We start from the raw sequence: 22,304 nt of genomic DNA, 5'->3' as shown, positions 1-22,304 counted from the left end.
CAATGATAAATGGGAGTGTTTCCTTAATTTCTCTTTCAGATTTTTCATCATTAGTGTATAGGAATGCAAGAGATTTCTGTGCATTAATTTTGTATCCTGCAACTTTGCCATATTCATTGATTAGCTCTAGCAGTTTTCTGGTGGCAGTTTTAGGATTCTCTATGTATAGTATCATGTCATCCGCAAACAGTGACAGTTTTACTTCTTCTTTTCCAATTTGTATTCCTTTTATTTCTTTTTCTTCTCTGATTGCCGTGGCTAGGACTTCCAGAACTATGTTGAATAATAGTGGTGAGAGTGGACATCCTTGTCTCGTTCCTGATCTTAGAGGAAATGCTTTCAGTTTTTCACCATTGAGAATGATGTTTGCTGTGGGTTTGTCATATATGGCCTTTATTATGTTGAGGTAGGTTCCCTCTATGCCCACTTTCTGGAGAGTTTTTATCATAAATGGGTGTTGAATTTTGTCAAAAGCTTTTTCTGCATCTATTGAGACGATCATATGGTTTTTATTCTTCAATTTGTTAATATGGTGTATCACATTGATTGATTTGCGTATATTGAAGAATCCTTGCATCCCTGGGATAAATCCCACTTGATCGTGGTGTATGATCCTTTTAATGTGTTGTTGGATTCTGTTTGCTAGTATTTTGTTGAGGATTTTTGCATCTGTATTCATCAGTGATATTGGTCTGTAATTTTCTTTTTTTGTAGTGTCTTTGTCTTGTTTTGGTATCAGGGTGATGGTGGCCTCGTAGAATGAGTTTGGGAGTGTTCCTTCCTCTGCAATTTTTTGGAAGAGTTTGAGAAGTATAGGTGTTAGCTCTTCTCTAAATGTTTGATAGAATTCACCTGTGAAGCCATCTGGTCCTGGACTTTTGTTTGTTGGAAGATTTTTAATCACAGTTTCAATTTCATTACTTGTGATTGGTCTGTTCATATTTTCTGTTTCTTCCTGGTTCAGTCTTGGAAGGTTATACCTTTCTAAGAATTTGTCCATTTCTTCCAGGTTGTCCATTTTATTGGCATAAAGTTGCTTGTAGTAGTCTCTTAGGATGCTTTGTATTTCTGCGGTGTCTGTTGTAACTTCTCCTTTTTCATTTCTGATTTTATTGATTTGAGTCCTCTCCCTCTTTTTCTTGATGAGTCTGGCTAATGGCTTATCAATTTTGTTTATCTTCTCAAAGAACCAACTTTTAGTTTTATTGATCTTTGCTATTGTTTTCTTTGTTTCTATTTCATTTATTTCTGCTCTGATCTTTATGATTTCTTTCCTTCTGCTAACTTTGGGTTTTGTTTGTTCTTCTTTCTCTAGTTTCTTTAGGTGTAAGGTTAGATTGTTTACTTGAGATTTTTCTTGTTTCTTGAGGTAGGCTTCTGTAGCTATAAACTTCCCTCTTAGAACTGCTTTTGCTGCATCCCATAGGTTTTGGGTTGTCGTGTTTTCATTGTCATTTGTCTCTAGGTATTTTTTGATTTCCTCTTTGATTTCTTCAGTGATCTCTTGGTTATTTAGTAACGTATTGTTTAGCCTCCATGTGTTTGTCTTTTTTATGTTTTTTTCCCTGTAATTCATGTCTAATCTCATAGCGTTGTGGTCAGAAAAGATGCTTGATATGATTTCAATTTTCTTAAATTTACTGAGGCTTGATTTGTGACCCAAGATGTGATCTATCCTGGAGAATGTTCCGTGCACACTTGAGAAGAACGTGTAATCTGCTGTTTTTGGATGGAATGTCCTATATATATCAATTAAATCTATCTGGTCTATTGTGTCATTTTAAGCTTCTGTTTCCTTATTTATTTTCATTATTTTCAGGGTGAGGCTGTCAGGGAAGAGTTGGCTATTTTAGGGAAGGTGGTCTTGAAAAGCCCCTCTGAGGGGGAAATGTTTGAAAACCTGAATAAAACGAGAAAGCCACGTGGCCATTTAGGGGAAGAGAAGAGGTTCTAGAAAATTGAAGATTCTGTATGAACTGCTGTTCTTTAACTCTTGCCCTGACTCAACAAAATGTTGACGTCTTCCCATCTTAGTAAATATGGATTATAACTCCATCTTTTATGGTTGCATTATATTCCAGTGTGTATGTTTTACTTAGTCTATTATTGCATAAACTTGCGATTGTTTCTAAAATTTTAGTAGGATGAACAGTGGCCAGTGAATATACTAATTCGTGCAGCCGTTTTCCTCTCGTAGAGTGATTTTCTTAGTTCATAGAAGCAGTCAAAGGCTGGGTCAAAGGGTGTGCACATTTGACATTTTAACACACATCGTTAAATTGTCCTTCTGAAAAGTTGTATCTAGTCATCTTCCGCTACTAGTTCAGTGTGGTAAGACCATTTGACATAATTTTTATTTTTACCAAAGGTATATATGCAGATAGTGAAAGAGACAAATAGTTCTTTTTATGAGAAACAGAAGCCCTAAGCCTCCAGGTCCTCAGAGGCAACAACTTACAAGTTAGCTGATTCTTGTATCATTTACCTCCTGAACTTCAAATTACAGTTTTAGTTATTATTTGTTGCCTTTCTATAGTGGCTAAGGATTTGACTTTTTCTCCATCTTCCACTGCCCACTCCACACATCTTTACTTTTAATCCCCCCATCCTTCCAATATAGTTAATTTCAATTGTAACTATTTTTGGCACTTCTATTAAGCTGTGTAAAAGCTGAGCCATGTAGTATACCATGATTCCTTTTCCTTTCCTGCACCCTCTTTCTTTTCTATGAAGTTAATACCTATCTTTGCGTTTCCTTTGCTTCTTATGTATTTTCAAACTGTTCCCTAGTTGTGTAAATGTCCAATATCCAGTGTACCCAAAGACACTAAGTAGACTGTTGTTTTAATTTCTTGAAGAATTATCTCTCCAAGTCTTCTGACATAATCTGGAAAGGTTGCTCAGCTGTCACTGCAAGATGTCCCTCCCCATCATGTGGACAGTTCTTCTCACCTCTCTCTTAGGTGTTTAGATCTCATAATTTCCTCATTCTTGGTTTAATCTCTCATTTAGTGAACTGTGTCCTCTGGTTAGCTTCTTATGAAAGAAGACATGGCAGTAAATATTTTTGAAAGCTTTCATGTCTGAAAACAGCTTTATTCTACTTTTATACTTAATTAACAATTGTGTGGGTATAGGAGTACAAGCTTGAAATTATTTTCTCTATGTTTTGAACTCATTGATCCATTGTCTTCTAGTTTCCATTGGTGTTGGTGAGAAGTCCAGTGTTATTCTAACCCTTGATTCTTTTTGTGAAACCTATTTATTGTCTCATTTTCTGGATGCTTCTTGGATCTTCTGTGTCCATGGTATTCTGAAATCTAGTGATTATGAGCCATTCCTTGTGCTGGGCACTCAGTAGACCCTGTCAGTCAGGAAACTTATAGCCGCAGTTGCAGGAAGTTTCCTTGAATTGTTTATCCTCTCTTGGCCTGTGTATTATTCAGAAACTGGATGTTTTAGAAAGATCGCCTAATTTTCTTATCTTTTCCCTTCTGTTTTTCAGTGCTGACATTTTGTTCTGCTCTATGTGAGATTTCTACATCTGTATTTATGTCTTCTTTTTCCAGGAGCTCTTTTTTGTTACCTAAATGTTCTTTTTCAAATTTATATAGCAACCTGTTATTGTTTAATGGAGGCAGATATCTTCTCAAATTCCTTCAAATATATCTTGAGCACCTAGTATGTGCCAGGCCCTGAGGAGATAGCAGGGAACAAACCTAGTCCCTGCCCTTGTGCAGTTTATGTTCTTAGGGGGCAAAGGGAATAAGAAATGAAAAAAACATAAAGATACACACACACACACACACACACACACACACACCTGGATGGTACTGAATACAGTGAAGGGATATGGAAGGGATAAGGGTGATAGGAGTACCAGGATGAGGGTGGGGGATTTTCTTTTATATAGGATGGTTTGGGACGGAACAGAGGGGAGAAGAGGAGATTGAGAGGTTCTGAGGTTAAAAAGGCAGCTGCGGGCTTCCCTGGTGGCGCAGTGGATAAGAATCCGCCTGCCAATGCAGGGGACACGGGTTCAAGCCCTGGTCCAGGAAGATCCCACATGCCACGGAGCAACTTAGCCTGTGCACCACAACTACTGAGCCCGTGCTCTAGAGCCCACGAGCCACAACTACTGAGCCCACATGCCACAACTACTGAAGCCCGCGCGCCTAGAGCCCGTGCTCTGCAACAAGAGAAGCCACCGCAGTGAGAAGCCCGCGCACCGCAACGAAGAGTAGCCCCTGCTCGCCACAACTAGAGAAAGCCTGCACGCAGCAACAAAGACCCAACGCAGCCAAAAAAAAACAAGGCAGCCACCAAATCGTGTAGGGCCTGGGAGACCACTGTTAACACTTTGGCTCTCCCTGTGAGTGAGCTGGGAAGCCACTGAAGGGTTTTGAGCAGAGGAGCGAACATGGTCTGATTTGTTTCAAAACCACTAGGGTTCTTCGGGGAGAATGGTCTACGGGGACCAAGCAGAGCCACTGGAGGTTGTTGCTGTAGCGCAGATGAGGGATGATGGTGGCCGGGACCAAGGCGGGAGCAACAGAAGGCGTGAGGAGTCATCCATTTCTAGATGTGTCTTTAAGGTAGAACCAGTAGGATTTGCCTTCGCATTGGTTGTGAGCCGTGAAAGAAGGAGGAGCCACAGGTAATATTCAGCTTTTTGACCTGGGCAGTTGAGGTAGGAGGACGGCGAGCAGCCGATTTGGGCCGGGCTGAGGAGAGGTTCGGTCTGGCCGTATGTTTTCAGTGGTGTGCTCAGGATGTGGTTGTGTAGGTGAGTCCGGGCTCCATGGGCAAAGTCTGGCTTGAGGATAGGATTGCCTTACTTGGGAATTATTTACTCCTAGATAATATTTAAAGCAGTGAGACTGACTTCACCAAAGGAATGACAGTAGAGAAGAGGCCCTAGGACTAAGCGAGTCTTGGAGCCGCAGTGCTTCGTGGTCAGGGAGAAGAGGAGACGCCATCAAAAGAACCTGGGAAGGAGTGGCCTGTTGGGTAGGAGAGGAACCAGAGGGGAGAGTTCACCTGGAAGCCAAGTGAAAAGGAAGCTTCTGGAAGGATGTGACAAGCTATTTTAAAGAGCTGTGGGTAGATCAGGGAGGAGGAGATCAAGAACTTACCCTTGGATTTAGAAATGGGGTAGTTTATGATCTTGCTGTGCTGTTTCCAAGGAGATGAAAGGTTAATCACAGTGGGTTCAAGAGAGAAGAGGAGAATTGGGGGCAGCAGGTATAAACCATTTTGGGGGGAGTTTTGCCATAAAGGGGAACAGAAATAGGGTGGAAACCAGAGATGGATATGAGGTTAAGAAAAGGTGTGTGTGTGTGTGTGAAGACAGGTGATGTGACAGTATGTGTTTGTAAGCTGGTGGGAGTGACCTGGTAGAGAGAAGGGGAGGAACTGGTGCGCAGGAGAAAGGGGGCACTTGCTCAGTCCATGCCTCGTGGGTGGAGGGGCTGGCAGCCAGTGTGCAGGGGGCGGGGCAGCGTGCTCACAGCGCAGCAGCAGCAGGCAGAGCTGGGAGTGCTGGGGGGAGTTTGACTGCTTCTATTTTCTCAGTGAAGCAGGAGGCAAGGTCAGCCCTGAGAATGAGAATGGAACATTGTTTGCTTCGTGTACTGGTGCTTTACCAGAAGTGTGAAGCGGAAGCACTCCCGTGAAGAAGGGTAGTCACTGCTTGTGCTGTTAAAACACATACACACCCCTGGGCTCCGCCCCCTGAGTTTCTGACTCATTTGGTCTGGGGTGAGACCTGGCTTCAGTAATTTTAAAGCCTTAGACGTGATTCTCCTGTATACTCTGGCTGAAAACCACCAGCAGAGTTCATCTCATTTAGTCCTCGTAGTAACCATGTGGGGTAGCTGTCGCCCCATTTTACAGTGAGCCAAGGTCAAATGGCTAGGACGTGTTGGAGCCCTGGTCTGCCTAGTTTGAAGACTGATGCATGCTTCCAAATCCTGTGTTATCTCCCCTGCAGAGTGCTTGATCTTGGCTGAGAACAAGCGTTCCCAATTTAGATTTGAATGAGTCCACAACTAAAAAGCAAATGTAGGGGAAATTTTTTAACTTGCTAGTTATGAGAGAAACACACATTAGAGCAATATTAAAGTGACGTTTTGTCCTTATTAAGTTAGCAAAAGTAAATTTTAAAATGATCAAGATCTGTGCTGGTACAGCAGTGGTAAACAGAAGGCCTCATTCATTGTGAAGTGTAGTAAAAACTGAGACAGTCCTTTTGAAAGACCCCATAATGCCTATCGAGAGACATGAAAATGTTCATACCCTTTGAGGTAATTATCTCATTTCTGGGAAAGTATCCCAATAAAAGCATTCAGCAGCATAAGAATTCTATATATGCCAAGGTTTTTCACCAGCTTTTTTTTTTTTTTTAATTTTATTTATTTACTTATTTATTTTTGGCTGTGTTGGGTTTTCGTTGCTGCGCGCGGGCTTTCTCTACTTGCAGCGAGCGGGGGCTGTTCTTCGTTGCGGTGCGCGGGCTTCTCATTGCGGTGGCTTCTCTTGTTGCGGAGCACGGGCTCTAGGCGCGAGGGCTTCAGCAGTTCAGGCACGTGGGCTCAGTAGTTGTGGCTCGCGGGCTCTAGAGTGCAGGCTCACTAGTTGTGGCGCACAGTCTTAGTTGCTCCGTGGCATGTGGGATCTTCCTGGACCAGGGCTCGAACCCCTGTCCCCTGCATTGGCAGGCGGATTCCTAACCACTGCGTCACCAGGGAAGTCCCTTCACCAGCTTTTTACTGAAGATAAAACAACCTAAACGCCCAACTGGAGAGAAAGTGATAACTTAGGTTATCATTCTGTTGTAATATTATCCAGAGTATTTCAATATTAATTATGAAGATTATGGAGCAGCATGACAGTGCTTACAAGATATAAATAAAAACATTAAAAACCAATAGCTATATAGACACTGTATATGCAACTACATAAAAACCACACTTGATAAAGATTGGAGGAAAATGCTGTTAAGGAGAATAGCTATTAGAGTAAAGGTGGTGGGATTAAAGGTCCCTTTTCAAAAACTGCTTTTCCTGATTAAAAGTAATTTTTCTATATAATTATAGACGTACATATGCTCGTTGAAGGATTGTAGTATTGAAAATTATAAAGAACAAAGTAAAAAACTCATATACTTGAATAGTTCAGAAATCAACAATACAGATATTTTGATGCAAAGGCATTTCTTCTATTAACTGAGTTCGTAACACCTTTGAGTGTAACAATCAGGTAAGAACCAAGATTTGCTTTGCTTGGATGACACCACTGGTTATAAGGAGAAAACAGCTCTCTTAAATGGAAGACCACTGTTGCAACTAAACAAAGCAGAGGAACGTACAACGTGCTTATGTTCCAGAACATGGCGACTGTCTTTGCTTTATGTTTGTGATCCATAGTGCAATGAAAACTGCAAGGTCAAGGCCAGATATGACAGGGAGGACTGGCCCTGAGACTTCTGGATTAGAAGGCAAATAAGGAAGTACTTCTGTGTTTTTTGTTGATGTTAGTAGTTTTGATCGGCTGTTACTTTTAACTCTAAATAACAACAACAAAATACATATATAATATCCATAATAATATATAAAATATGAAGAACACTTTCATTATTGAAATTTCTATGGGAAAAATTATTACTACTCACCTCTAGATTTAATTCTCCTTTTCTAATGGAAGTGATTATTTTTATGACAATTTTTGATAATGTAAGTTTTCTTAGAAATACAGTTATCACATAGTAGAATAGACTATATTATTCTTGTTTGCACTTGTGTAAACTATGTAAAAGAATAATCCATATCATCCTATAAAAGATCCATTATATTCAGCACATTTTCCTATATTAAAATGATTTGAACATAATTTTCTAATTTATGGAGAAATAAAACTCCATTAGGATATTGATTAAAATGTAATAAATCCTAACCTAGAAAATAATGAGGAATTGGTATCTGGGAGACATTCAGGAACATGATGTATCTTTCTGGTTACTATTCAATCAAGTTTTATAGTTTTTCTTAAATAGGAAACCTCAAGAACATTCCTAGGTATTTGTGTTGTTTTGTTGTTGTGATTTTGGCTTATTTTTCCTTTCTTAAATATTTTTCCTTTGGTAGTAATATTTTAGATTTTTATTTCATAACAACTTCTTTTTAAAACTTAGATAAATTGACACTGTTTTCGAGTTGAATATCTTATATTTTCCAGTAGGTTATGCACCATAGTATGATAAACACATATTTGTAGGAAACCAAAATCAATACTTGTTAGTTTGCCCTTTATTGTTTTCCTTGGTGAAGGTAGTTGACCCAAGCCTAGGAGTTGATTCTCAGAGTTTCTGCTCTGACGCTCTCCCAGCTTTGTTAAAATCCGACATATATTTCTGCATTTCAGGGGCCTCCTTTTTAGTGGCTATAGAGAGGTCACCCCTCTCCGGTTAAGATGCCATGATTGAGTATTTATCTCCTTGGACCTTTCCTTATAAGGTAGTTATATTTTAAATTCTCTGTTTGTAAGAAGGAGACTTGTCCAGATTGCCTTCAGAGGTAGGAGTTTGTGGTAGGGATATGAGGAACATAGGCCTCTGAGCCACGCCTGGTCTCAAGACCTCCATGCCTGAGGTGTTCAGTTGTCCTACAGGAATAACAGCACAGCATACAGTAGGCATACCTCCTACACTGAGGGTCCCAGCTCCCCGGCATGTACCTGGCACCCCTCGCTGTGAGAGAGAAGATTTGACTGGGTTCATTTGCCCCTGCTGGGACGTAGCGTTGCTTCATCCAGGCCTTAGTATTTGGCTTTGCAGAGTAGGATTTTCCAGCAAACAGCCTCTTTCTGCAGGTTCTAGAGAAAAGCCACAAGCACCCATTGGCTCATGATAATGACCTTGCAGATGAGTCTGGTTTCTGGTCTCCTCACCTGCTGTATCCCCTGTGGTTCCTCTAAACCAGTAGCTCTCAAGTGGGGGGGGGGTGATTTTGCCACTCCAGGGGACATTTGGCGATGTGTAGACAGATTTTTTACTGTCATGACTGGGTTGTTGGGAGGGGATGTGCTCCGTCATCTAGTGGGAGCGGGCAGCGACGCTGCTGAAAGCCCTCCAATGCATAGGGCGGCCCCCGCAGCAAAGAATGCTCTGGTCCAGATTGTCAACAGTATCAAGGTTGAGTAACCCAGTTCTTAACCCGGGCAGCTTCTTTTCTGCTACCTGTTTTTCTCTCTGATGTTGTCTGGCTGATGGGGAAAGGACAAATATGGTTTTCGTATTTTAATCCTCTGTGCCAAGCCTTGGGCTCTGGGCACTGAGGATAAATAAGGGTTAGCAGAAGGCCCAGCTCCTTGCAAGATTCAGTGCCTTTCAGAGGTTTCGGTGAAAGTGGAAGAAAGACCTGATGAAGCAGTGAAAATCTAGCATGTCGGGATTCCAGAAGGATCTGAAGGGCAGGGAAAGAGTTCATATTTAAAGCTCGATTGTTAAAAGGAAGGCAAAACTAGATAGGTTATGGGTCTTATCTAAATATTTTTGGGTATTGGTTTTAAATACATCTCTGGATAGTAGGTCAGTCTTTTTCTTTGCTCTTCCTATGAGCTGTCTCTTTCTACTGTATCCCCTTCCTAGCTCTCCCTTTGAATGTACTAAAGCCGACCCATCCTCCACTCTATCCAGGGATCAATAAACATATTAAGAATTTCCTTCTCTTTCCTCCCTTTCACCCTGCACAGAATTTGCATCCTCTCCTAGAAGGTGACATTTAAAACAACTTGACTTCTTTAAAGAGTTCAGAAGTTTTCAGTGTGGTGGCACCTGCAGTTTCTAGATTGCAACTGACACCACTTTTTCCTCACCAGATCACCTCTCGGTGTCGATTCCAAGTCTGAAATCCTATCCATTTCCTCTATAATCCTGAGTTCCTGGCATCCACATTCTGCCTTAAGTGTGAGTTCTGCCAGGGCACAGCCTCCGTTCTTTCAGGAGGAGACTGAGCCAGGAGGCGTTCCAAGGTGACCTTGCATCTCCTACGACCCCAGCTCAGTGCTCTGCCCTGTCCTTCATCCCACACCTCCACTTCTGCCCGCAGGCCTGCTGCTTCTGCCGGCCTCTGGGTGTCCTGACCTTCAGCTGCTTACGCCCATACATTTACCCCAGTAGGGAAGTCACTCCAAGGATTTCTGAACCGATCCCTTGCCCTGAGTGATTTTAAGCCAATGGGTGCTTTGTCCTGTATTTTCCCTTGGAAACTTCCCTTCTTCAGCTTTTTTCTTTCTGACTTGTCAGTGCCTTTCTGATGGTGGCACACACATCCCTTTCCATCACTTCCGTTTTGAACTCTGCTGTGTTCCGTGGCCCACGTTAAGCTGGTTCAGTCAAGTTTGAAACCTTTAACTTGCCTCTGAAGTTGGTCACGTTCCTTCTCTGCTCCTTGTCAGGGTGCATTTTCACAGAACCTAGGTGTCTTTGATCCTTTTTCTTTCTTTCTCGTAGTATCAGCCTTGATAACTAAATCAAAAATTGTTTTACTCTTATCTCATTTTTCCCTAAGTGTCTGATAATCTAGCAAAGCCTGAGCAGTGGATTTCTTAACCGAAGCCTCCTACCTACTGATGGCTGCCTAGCTTTACTACAGCTTAAGAATAAACCTGATAAATCATAAAATCATAAAATATTTATTCCTCCTTCTTGGTCCTTAGATTTGCAGTGTTGTCCCTGAGGTTTCTTCTAGCTCAGCCTGAGAAGGTGCCTCTCACTCTTCAGTGGTTCTCACCTGGGCTGTATGTTAGTATCGCTAAGGGGCTCTTTAAAAATACTGTTGCTTAGGTCGTCTCAGGATTCTGATTGAACTGGTCTCGAGTGAGGTTCAGGTATTAGGATTAGAAAACAAAAATCCCTCTGGGTTATTAAAATGTGCCACCAGAGTTGAGAGCTTCTGGATCTTTGAAATCCTCAAGCCTTGAAGCTTATTAGTATGTTTATCTCACAACGCTGGCTGAGGAACAGGACAAAGAGAACCTTGGAGAATCTAACATGATATGCTCCTGGCAAAGGCCTGTCCATCGAAACTCTGTGCTTTCTGAGATTTGCTTGTTTATTCAGCAGACAGTAGCTGTTTGTCTGTTAATGTGGCAGGTAGTGTACTAGGTGCTGGGAGAACAATTTGACAGGGGCCTCATCCTTGCAGAGCTGATAGTTGATGATTCAGTTCTGACCTAGAAATGAATTCCTGTCCTGTAAGATGTTATTCATGGCTCAGAGAAAGAAATGACCAGGACCTACCAACCAAACTAGGTGATGAAGAAATACTAACAGCACTGGTAGCCCCAAACCCCTGTGCCTTTTCTCTTAGTGAACTTAGCTGGGCCATGAACCTAGAGCCTAGAACTCTGTTTGGCTCTCTGTGAAGGGGGAAATAAAAGTCCAAGACTAAAGGTGACCCTGGGTGACCTGCTCTTGGCCACTTTCTTCTGGGCCCACATCTTGATCTTAACCTTAACTTTATCACTAACTGAGGGAAGAAGTGAGAAGTTTGTTGAAGACATTCTGTTAAGGAAGATGAGAGCCTGCCACCTTCCCTGAAGCCTGGAGCAGTGGGGCTGCAGAGCCCACTCCTTGTGGTCCTTTCCCTGGGCCCCTTGGTCTGCTAAGTCGTGGGAGCACATCCCAGCAGGAGGTAAACTCTAACCCCAGCAGCTGCAGGAAGCAGGGATAGATTAGACATCACGGAGAACAGTTGAAAAAGAACACCAAAGTAGGCGAGCAATCAGAAACCTAGATCTGAGGGAGTTCTTTTTATAATTCCCCCGCCACGCCTTTCTCTGGAGGCTGGGGCCTCACTAAATGTCCTTGAACTACAGCAGAGTGTCCGCACCCCTCATCCCTGTGGTCGCCTGAGAGCTCCCTCTAGAGGTCAGGATGTGTGTGATCAGCAGCTTATTTACCAGACTTCATGTTCACATCTGGTCAAGGGTATCCTCCCTCCAAGGGGTCAGCCTGGAAGACTCAACACTTAATTCAGTGGTGTTGGACACTTTTCAAGAATATTTTGCACATTTATTCAGAACTGTATGTGACTTATTTTTTTGGAACCACTGTAGTGATTGCAAGTATTCATTTTTTCTTCAGAGCAGATTTGTTGTTTTTCTGCAAACAGAAATCATTCAGCATGAAATTCGTTGAATAAGCCTCGCGTTGAGGTTGTAAATTTGACCTGAAGACAGTTTCCATGACCAAGTTCAGAAACGCCTTGAGTCGGGGCTTCCCTGGGGGCGCAGTGCATAAGAATCCATCTGCCGGTGCAGGGGACACGGGTTCGATCCCTGGTCCGGGAAGATCCCACATGCCACGGAGCAGCTAAGCCCGTGTGCCACAACTGCTGAGCCTGTGCTCTAGAGCCCACAAGCCACAACTACTGAGCCTGCATGCCACAACTACTGAAGCCCGCACACCGCAAGGAAGAGTAACCCCTACTCGCCACAACTAGAGAAAGCCTGTGCACAGCAATGAAGACCCAACGCAGCCATAAAGAAAGAAAGAAAGAAAGAAAAAAAGAAAGAAAGAAAGAAAGAAAAAGAAAGAAAGAAAGAAATGCCCTGAGTCAAAGCCTCATTCATTCATTCATTCAACAGTAATATTGAGCACATCCTCTGGCAGGCACTGCCCTAGGCTCTGGGGATACAGCAAGACTGATTCTAGCTCACGATGACAAATTAATAATAAATAACAAAACAAAAAAGAATAAACAAGTTGCCAAATAAATACATTTTCTAGAAGGAGAGATACCATGAAAAAGAGTGGAGGATGCAAGAGGGGCAGCAGGGGGCTGGTTTAGAGATGGTGATTAAGGAAGGCTTCTCTGAAAAGGGGACGTTTGGGTGGAGACCTGAGTGATGGCAAAGCACAAAGCCATGTCACAGTGTGTTCCTGGCAGTGGCAGTAATGAATAGAAAGGTTCTGAGGGAGGACAAGCTTGGTGGGTTTCAGGAACATCAAGGGAGCAGTGTGGGGAGAGTGGAGTAGATGAGGGGGCAATGGTAGGAAACAGAATTGGAGGCATGGGACCTGATTCTGAGGATGATGGGAAGCAACAGGAGAACTGGGATTTGCTGGAGTCCGTGCTTGGCTTTCTAGGGTCACTGTTTTGAAAAGTAATATTTATATTTATGACTTAAGGCACAAGTTAGTTAGCTAATGTTATGGTGGGTGGGGTTGGAGGTGGGGAATAAATACACATCTATGAATCTGTGTAGACTGTTACTGCAGGAAGGTCCAAGAAAGCCTGGGTGATGGGTTAGGACACTGCAGGCAGGTCCAGAGAGAAAGGGCACGTATTTTTAAATTTATTCTTTAGTAGTAGTTGAATTTTTATCATATGTGTGTATTTTTAAGAAGCCTGTTTATTAATATACCATACGTGTGTGTAAGATTTGATCTTTACAGAAATAGTGTAGCTGTTTGTGTTGATGAAAACACAAAGGGACTTTAAACCAATTCCTCCTTGGAGATAATTTGATAAACATTTAGAGGTTGCTTGGCATTTGGATTTCTATGAAATCCAAGCATTGATACTTAAGCGCTTTCAACAAGTGAATTGTCCTTCTGTTTTCATAGATAACACCTCATTTTTCTATTTCAAATTACATCTTTTACTCCTTTGCCCAGGCAACAGAAACAGACACCAAAATCAGAGTGTGCACCCGGGCCTACCATCTCCTTTTGAAAAAACTGGGCTTCAATCCAAATGACATCATCTTTGACCCTAATATCCTCACCATTGGTACTGGGATGGAAGAACACAACTTGTATGCTGTTAATTTTATCAATGCAACAAAAGTCATTAAAGTGAGTATGAGTATTTTTCTCCTTTCTACCCAAGACATTGCTTAGATTTATCACATGGCTCCAGTGAATAGTTTGAGCTAACATATATATTTATTGGCAAGGAATATTGACATTCTTATTCTTAGGTAGTAAATTGGTTTTCTGAAATTTAGGGGCCTTTATTGTTTTTCTTTTATATGTTATTTTATACTGTGAAGTAAAGCACACATACCGGGAAATACAGAAAAAATCATAGAGTATGACAAATAATTAATTATGAAGCATGTAATAGCTTTCACTTTCACTTGCGTCCTGAAATGCAACATGGGTAAGTGCCCCCGTGGCTCTCCCTTTCTCATTACACCCTCATTCTGAATTTTATGCATGTTTCAACGGGCTGAGTTTTATGATTCTACTTTGTGGCTTTTCTTTAAAATTTTATCACTTCTGTATACACAGTCAATCTGAATTATCCATAGATTTTGTATCTGCAAATTCACCTACTCACTAAAATTTATTTGTGACCCCAAAATCGATACTGATGGTGCTTCTGCATCATTCGCAGGCATATGCATGTGCAGAGTGGTGAGAGAGCTGAGTGCCTGACCCACGTGTTCCAGATGAGTCAACAGGGTTGAACCTGTTGGTTCAGCCCTCATTCCGTAAACAAGTGCCCTTTTCATGGTCCGTTTAGTGCCATGTTTTTCACATTTTTGAGCTTTTTCTTGGTGATTGATTTCTCTCTTTATATGGCCCCCATGCATTGTGCTGAAGTGTTGTCTAGTGTTCCTGTGTGCAAGAAGGCTGTTATGTGCCTTATGGAGAAAATATGTGTGTTAGATGAACTTTGTTTAGACACGAGTTGTGGTGCTGTTGGCTGTGAGCTCAGTGGTAGGAAATCAACAATATATACTAAACAAGATGTCTTTAAATGGAAACACATATAAAACAGGGTTATATGTTGATCAGTGATGATAATTTTGGGACCAGAGGTTCACGAACCTAACCCTGCATTTCCCATGGGAGCAGTGTTTTTTTCCCCCAATTTGCAGTGTTTGCAGTGACTTCATAGAACATAACTATCACAAATAATGAGAATTAACTGTATAAACGTATAGTTTTGCCTATTTTTGAGCTTTAAGATTCTAATGCCTTTTTTCCTCACCCAGTCTCATTTTAACGATTCACCTGTGTTGTTGTAGCTGTACTTTGTTCATTTTAATTAATGTATAATATTCCATCATATACCTGTTTCATAATTAACTGTTCTGCTGTTGATAGACATTTGGTTTTTTGTGGGTTTTTTTTTTTTTTTTAATGTTTTATTTTTGGCTGCGTTGGGTCTTCGTTGCTGCCTGCGGGTTTTTCTCTAGTTGCGGAGAGCAGGGGCTACTCTTCCTTGCAGTGTGCGGGCTTCTCATTGCGGTGGCTTCTCTTGTCGCGGAGCACGGGATCTAGGCATGCAGGCTTCAGTAGTTGCAGCGCATGGGCTCAGTAGTTGTGGCTCACGGGCTCTAGAGCGCAGGCTCAGTAGTTGTGGCGCACGGGCTTAGTTGCTCCGCGGCACGCGGGATCTTCCCGGACCAGGGCTTGAACCCTTGCCCCCTGCATTGGCAGGTGGGTTCTTAACCACTTCCCCATCAGGGAAGTCCCTAGACATTTGGTTTGTTTCCAATTTGGGTATGTTATGAGCAAGGCTGCCATGAGCGTTCTTGTATATATCTCTTGTATATATCTCTTGCATGAGCTTCCCTATAAAATATACCCAGAAGTGGAAGGGTTGGGTCACAGTAGCAGACAGTGACCAGCTCTCTCCCAAAATGCTTGAGCAAGTTTGTACTTTAACCAACAGTAAGTAAGAGTTCCTGTTGTTCCACATGCATACTAATGCTTGATATGTCATAAGGTGTGGTGGGAACCTCAATTTCCTTTTGCCCTTTTAAAATTAGTCAAGTTTATAGTGAACCTGGGAGTTTGTTCATTTAGGCAATGGAAGCCTTCTAGTAGCTTGTGCCTGCCGTGAATGACCAACTACTCTCTGTCTCTCTGTTTGTTCTCTCTGTCTGTCTGTCTCTCTCTCTCTGTTATCTGTCTCTGTTTCTTTCTTTTTCTGTTATTTATCCAGCAAAGTTTTTTTTCTTTTTAGCTGCGCGGTGCGGCATGCAGGATCTTAGTTCCCCGACCAGGGATCGAACCCATCATGCCCCCTGCAGTGGAAGCGCAGAGTCTTAACCACTGGACTGCCAGGGAAGTCCCTCTCCAGCAAATATTTTATGGCATACTCACCATGTATTGTGGCCCTATCATGGTCCCTGCAGAAGTATACAGAGATAAAGCAGAATTTTTTATTTTCCCTTAGGGAGATTAGAGTCTAGTAGGAAAAACTATGAAGCACTGCCTTTGTGATGTCCTGATATGCAAGTTGTGGTCTACGTCTAGCTAAAAGAAGCTCTGAAATACTTTGAACTCTATATGTTTGGTTTTTTTTTTTTTACTTTCCACTGTTATAAATAAAGCTTAAGGGATGTGATTGCTGCTTTTGGCAAAGTAGGGAAATCTTTTCACATTTTAAAATTTTTTTCAGGAAACGTTACCTGGAGCCAAAGTAAGTGGAGGTCTTTCCAACTTGTCCTTTTCATTCCGAGGAATGGAAGCCATTCGAGAAGCAATGCATGGGGTTTTCCTTTACCATGCAATCAAGGTATAGTGGAACACCTGTTTACCCTTTGACACCAGCTTTTACTTAGGGCAGGGGTTTGCAGACTTCGGCCCACAAACTAACTCTGCTCTGCTTTATTCAGAGAGTTCTGTGAATACAGTTTTATTAGAACAAAGTCACACACTCTCACTCATATCCTGTCTATGGATGCTTTTATGCTACAGCAGCAGAGCTGAGTGGTTGCGACAGAAGCTGTGGCCTACAGTATTTTCTATCTGGTTCTTCACAGAAAGAGTCGCCGACTCCGATTTAGAGTATCCCTAGAAATCCTCATTTTTCTTTTTATTGCCCTTAGTTTGGTATGGACATGGGGATAGTGAATGCTGGAAGCCTTCCTGTGTATGATGACATCCACAAGGAACTTCTCCAGCTCTGTGAGGACCTCATCTGGAACAGAGACCCTGAGGCCACCGAGAAGCTCTTATACTACGCCCAGGTAGGGAGAGGTGTTCCGATGGATGGCTTTTCCTATCTTTGAATCTTTCATTCACTTAGTGTTATTAGACCTTCGTTGTAGAATAGAAGCAAGGATCCAGCCGTGTCTTTGAATCATTGAAAGTTTCTACAGAGAGTTCTAGAGAAGGTGTTTTCATTAGGGCAAGGAAGGAGAAGCAGGCCTTACCCATCTGCTTCAGTATTCTTAATTTATATTTCTTTAAGTTTATTTTAAAATGTAAAATTAATTTTTCTCATACCAAAGTAACACATATTAACTCTAGAAAATGTACAAAATACAGGTAAGCAAAAGAAGAAAATAAAAATTACTCATAATCCTACTACCCATTTTTAACCACTGTTGAGATTTTGTTACAACCTTCTAGTCATGGTTTTGGTTTTTTTCAATACGAATATGTGCTAATAGGTGTGTCCACACACACACACACACACACACACACACACACACACACACACATACACGCACACTCACATTTTTAATAAAAATGTTAACTATATTCTCAATGCTTTTTTGATAACCCGTTTGTTTAGCAGTATACTGGGAACATCTTTCCATTTTATTGGATATTTTTCTACCTCATAATGTAAATTGGCTACTTTGGATATTTTGTTACAGCTTTATATTTGTATTTATACCTGTTTATATTAGGATCTAGTCCAGTTGTGGCACAGTTCTACAGTTCAGGGTTTGAGGTCTGTACACATTTGATCTATAGACATGAGAATAATTTTAGTTAATCCAAAAATCAGTTCCTTGTTTCCATTTATTATGTGTTCGGCAGTCCTAGGTGTATTAAGTATCTATTATGGGTGCTGCTTCCTAGAACTCAGTTTAAGGAAAGATGAGATCTTTACCTCAAGAAAACTTACTTTTTAATTTATTTCAGAAAGTGATAGCAAGGGAAGACATTTTTCTCACAAAGCACGTTGGGAAAGTGGTAGAATGCTTTTGTGTGTGTTGCCACCTGTGTTAATGTTTTCCATGTTAAAATCTGAATTCATCTCTGGCAGAACTCCTAACTTTTCCTCTTCCTTCGAAGAGTACTGAAATGTTCTAGAAGAAGGATAGGACAATTTAGGATTAACTGCATCCTTGATTTATTAGCCTCACGGGAGACAAGATTTAGATTTCTGAAACCGCTCATGTTAGCCTTAGGTTCATTCAGCAAGGCTGAGTGGAGTTCAGACTCAGTGCCAGTGAGCACATGACCCTCCTCTCAGTTCCTTGGGACATTGCTGATTTCTCATGTGGACCCAGGATGGAATGTCTTGACTGTTGCAAATATAATCAAGTTCTGCATCACAGCTCATTACATAAGAAACAGTGCCTAGCTTTCCTTCACTATTTCCATGATTGTTTCTACTCAGGTGGACAAAGTGCTTAGGCCAAGACGTGAGTGTGAAACACTATTCAGTTTTTGTCTTAGCCTGCCTTCCACTTAGCGGGGGATCCTTCATGAATCACTGACTAAAACAGGGTTCTGCTGAAGGCCAGAAGGGCATCATAGGTTCTATATCAGGAAGTTACACTAGAGCATTCTTAATTAACCCATAAAGTGATGTGCTGTTTCATCTTCTCTACTGTTCAGATGAGACAGCCCTCGCTTAGGAAAGGTAGGGCTCCATAAGCCTATTCTCATATACGGTTTTGCTGGTTTTGTATTTTATATCAGTCATTCTTTTCGGTCTTTGTTCACTTTCAGTATTTGCTTACAAGTTTTTGTTTCTCTATATCTTGCTGAGCTACCGAGAGGTTTTGCCCCTGGGGCACAGCTGAAGATTAAGGGGGAAATCTTCATCACAATTGCAAGGGTTCAGGCTTCCCTGGTGACGCAGTGGTTAAGAATCCGCCTGCCAAGTCAGGGGACACGGGTTCGAGCCCTGGTCCGGGAAGATCCCACATGTCGCGGAGCAACTAAGCCTGTGCGCCACAACTACTGAGCCCGTGTGCCACAACTACTGGAGCCCGCGCACCTAGAGCCCGTGCTCCACAACGAGAGAAGCCACTGCAATGAGAAGCCCATGCACCGCAACGAAGAGAGCCCCTGCCTGCCGTAACTAGAGAAAGCCCGCACGCAGCAACGAAGACCCAATGCAGCCAAAAATTAATTAATTAAGAAAAAAAAATTGCAAGGGTTCAACAATCCATCGTATAAACAAGTGCCTCCCTCTTCATGTAAGCACAAGGACTTATCACAAGCCATTGACCCCTCTGTCAAGTAGGCTGTCTACATTCAAGGTGACTTCTGTTACCAGTAAGGAATTAATAACCAAAACAGGTATGCTTTCATCACTGCCAGGAGTCGTCAGCTCTGTAGCCATTCCTCAGGATACACCGAGTACAAAGGGAGCGTGAAAAGCAGGAATATTATGAGACAAATAAGGGTTGAGGAATTATTTTCTATATAAGAGAATGATTATTTCTTTTTCTTATGAAACGATGAACTCCGCACCCAAGTTTCATCTGATAGATTATTCAATATTATTATTAAAAAGGGTGGAAAGAGTCCTGTCTCTGATCTTCCTAAACTCTCTAATGGGCTTTATTGAAAAATAATTCCCCTGATTTGGTGCAGGCTGACCTGTGGCGAGTAAGTTCCAGGTGTCATGAGACCATGCAATTCCTGTGGAGTTTGTTTATTAGGCAGTACTCTTTGGGCATGAACGGGGAGGATCTCTGCTCTGGGTGGGATGGCTCTTGAATGGCCATCCATTGTGAGAATACACAGGTCCCCAACTTACGATGGTGCGAAAGCAGTAAGCACTCAGTAGAAACCATACTTTGAATTTTTGAATTTTGGTCTTTTCCCAGGCGAGCGATATGCAGTACCATCCTCTCTCCTGATGCTGGGCAGCGGTGGCAAATCACAGCTCCCTGTCAGCCCGCCATCACGAGGGGGACAACCACTACACTTAAAACCACTCTGGACCGACACAGCCGTTCTGTTTTTCACTTCCAGGATAGTATTCAATAAATTACATGAGCTATTCAACACTTTATTATAAAATAAGCTTTGTGTTAGATGATTTTGCCCATCTATAGTTTAATGTGAGTGTTCTGAGCATGTTTAGGGTGGGCTAGGCTAAGCTATGATGTTCAAGGTTAGGTGTGTAATTGTGTTTTCGACTTACTGTATTTTCAATTTATGATGGGTTTATCGGACGAAGTATTCTTGATACTTTTCTGGAAAAAGGGCCATCTGTTCCTTGATCCGGACTTGGTGCTTCTGAGTGCCAGTGGGCACTCACGCTCCCCTTTGGTTTCTTCTTGAGGAGTTTCCTCCTTTGATGCTGATCCAGTTTAATATCAAAACCAAAACACATGTCCCCACGAGGACCCTGTGAAGCGGGAGCTGCTCTCGAGCAGTAGATGCAGTTGAAGGAGTAGCCAATGGACCTGGCAGTTGAGTGGCCACTCTGCTTGGAAGCTTTCTGTTTTGATGAGCTTCCTCGGTGTGTCTGGTGCCTGGCTGACTTAGTGTGTGAAACTGCAGCAACTTGTGTTTAGATCATGGAGAGTGTCCTACCGAATAACTAGTTGGAAAGCAGATGGGCACAGCCTGCCAGGTCGTACTTCTGAAATAGCTGCTCTTAAATGGTACCATTTAAAATATTGATTTTCTGAAGCATGTTTATCATTTATGAGGTGGGGTAGTGGAATCCCTGACACTGTAGTGAAATCCTCACTGGCCTTCATTGCATCCTCGTTTCCCGCTGTTCATAATCACACACGTATCGACCCTTCCCCGCCCCTTCTGTGCAGAGCACTGGTGTTTTTCTGTGAACACACCACGTCTTTTTTCCAAGAGTGTTTGGAACACTCTGCCCTGTTTTTACTTATCAGACTCCATCCCGCAGGCAGGAATTGCCTGATTGTGTGGCTAATAGAACAAATGGTGTTTACATGTATCAGGTGATGTGAATGTGAGCTTTAGAAGGACTCTTTCTTGTTTTTTCCTTTTCTTTTCTTTTCCTTTTTTTTTTTTTTGTGGTGTCACACAGCTCTAGTTTCATATTTTCTCTTAAATAAAGGTCAGAGTACATAGTCCATGAATTTTGGAATTTTTAGTCTTTTTAATTGAGGTATAATTAACCTGTAACATTAGTTTCAGGTGTGCAGCGTAATGATTTGATATCAGCATCTACTGTGAAATGATCATCACAGTAAGTTTAGTTAACATTCATCACCACATTTTTTTTTTTTTTAGATTCCAAATATAAGTGAGATCATACAGTATTTGTCTTTCTCTGTCTGACTTATTTCACTTAGTATGATGCCCTCAAGGTCCATCCATGCTGTTTCAAATGGCAGGATTTCCTCTTTTTATGTCCAAATAATATTCCATTGTATATATATATACACCACACTTTCTATATCCACTCATTCACTGATGAACACTTAGGTGGTTTTCACATCTTGGCTATTGTAAATAATGCTGAGATACATTATATATATATATATATATATATATATATATATATATATATATATATATATATATATACATATTTTTTTTTATTGTCATCTTTTAAGGTTTTTCAGCATGCGAGAGAGGCATTGGTCTCTCGACATGTGACAAAGCCCTGCATCATTCAGTTACCCCAGACCTCAACCCTGGAGCTCCCTCCAGGCCCTTCCTTCTTTCCTACCACACTGTCCATTACTTGATGCCTTTATGTTTGTTCTTTCCTCCTCTTCCTGTTCCTACCGCTGTAGTTCAGGCCTTCATCATGGACTGTTAAAATATTCTCCCCCTTCTAGGGTTCTCTTAAAAATACTACTTTGATGGGAATTCCCTGGCGGTCCAGTTGTTAGGACTCGGTGCTTTCACTGCCAAGGGCCCGGGTTCAATCCCTGGGTGGGGAACTAAGATCCCACAAGCCATGTGGCCAAAAGAAGAAAAATTACTACTTTGAATGTTACTCTGCAGCTTCAGAACTTTGTATTGTATCATTCCCCCACCTCCACCCCTACCACCACTGCCTGGAAGGTTAAGTCCAAACTGCAGAGCATGGATTTCTGGCACTCTGTGACTTGGCCTCTACTATCCTGCCCAAACATTGCTCTGGAAAATCCGTTCTTGTTCAGGATTAAATCATTCAGCTAATATTTACCCAACTCTTGTTTTGTGCTTTGTGCTTTCTGTACTTAGAGGATCTAAGCAGTAAGAGAGATGTGCCCCTACAGAGCCTGCAGCTCAGTGAGACATGCAGAAGTGTGTAGAGGCAGTTGTCATCGAGTGTGGTGGGTAGGTGCTGTGCCAGGGCACGTATAGGATGCTCTAGACT

At 41.9% G+C, this 22,304-nt stretch overlaps 1 protein-coding gene across 4 annotated transcripts in view; it reads left to right on the top strand.

Moving 5' to 3' along the window:
• The window catches only part of MTR (5-methyltetrahydrofolate-homocysteine methyltransferase), a 124,080-nt gene that overhangs the window by 45,282 nt on the left and 56,494 nt on the right, over positions 1-22,304 (top strand). For all 4 annotated transcript variants that reach the window (XR_014249059.1, XR_014249060.1, XR_014249061.1 and 1 more), the window contains exons 16-18: positions 13,682-13,861; positions 16,425-16,541; positions 16,855-16,995. Coding sequence is in view for 1 of the 4 variants with exons in the window: in XM_082407576.1 (XP_082263702.1) it covers positions 13,682-13,861; positions 16,425-16,541; positions 16,855-16,995 (438 nt within the window). In the remaining 3 variants the exon portion in view is untranslated. The remainder of the gene's footprint in view (positions 1-13,681; positions 13,862-16,424; positions 16,542-16,854; positions 16,996-22,304) is intronic.

The sequence above is a fragment of the Balaenoptera borealis genome (assembly GCF_965194805.1).
Source record: "Balaenoptera borealis genome assembly, chromosome: 10".
Taxonomy (NCBI): domain Eukaryota; kingdom Metazoa; phylum Chordata; class Mammalia; order Artiodactyla; family Balaenopteridae; genus Balaenoptera; species Balaenoptera borealis.
Note: the sequence above shows the minus strand (reverse complement) of the source record. Positions and strands in the feature narration are given on the sequence as shown.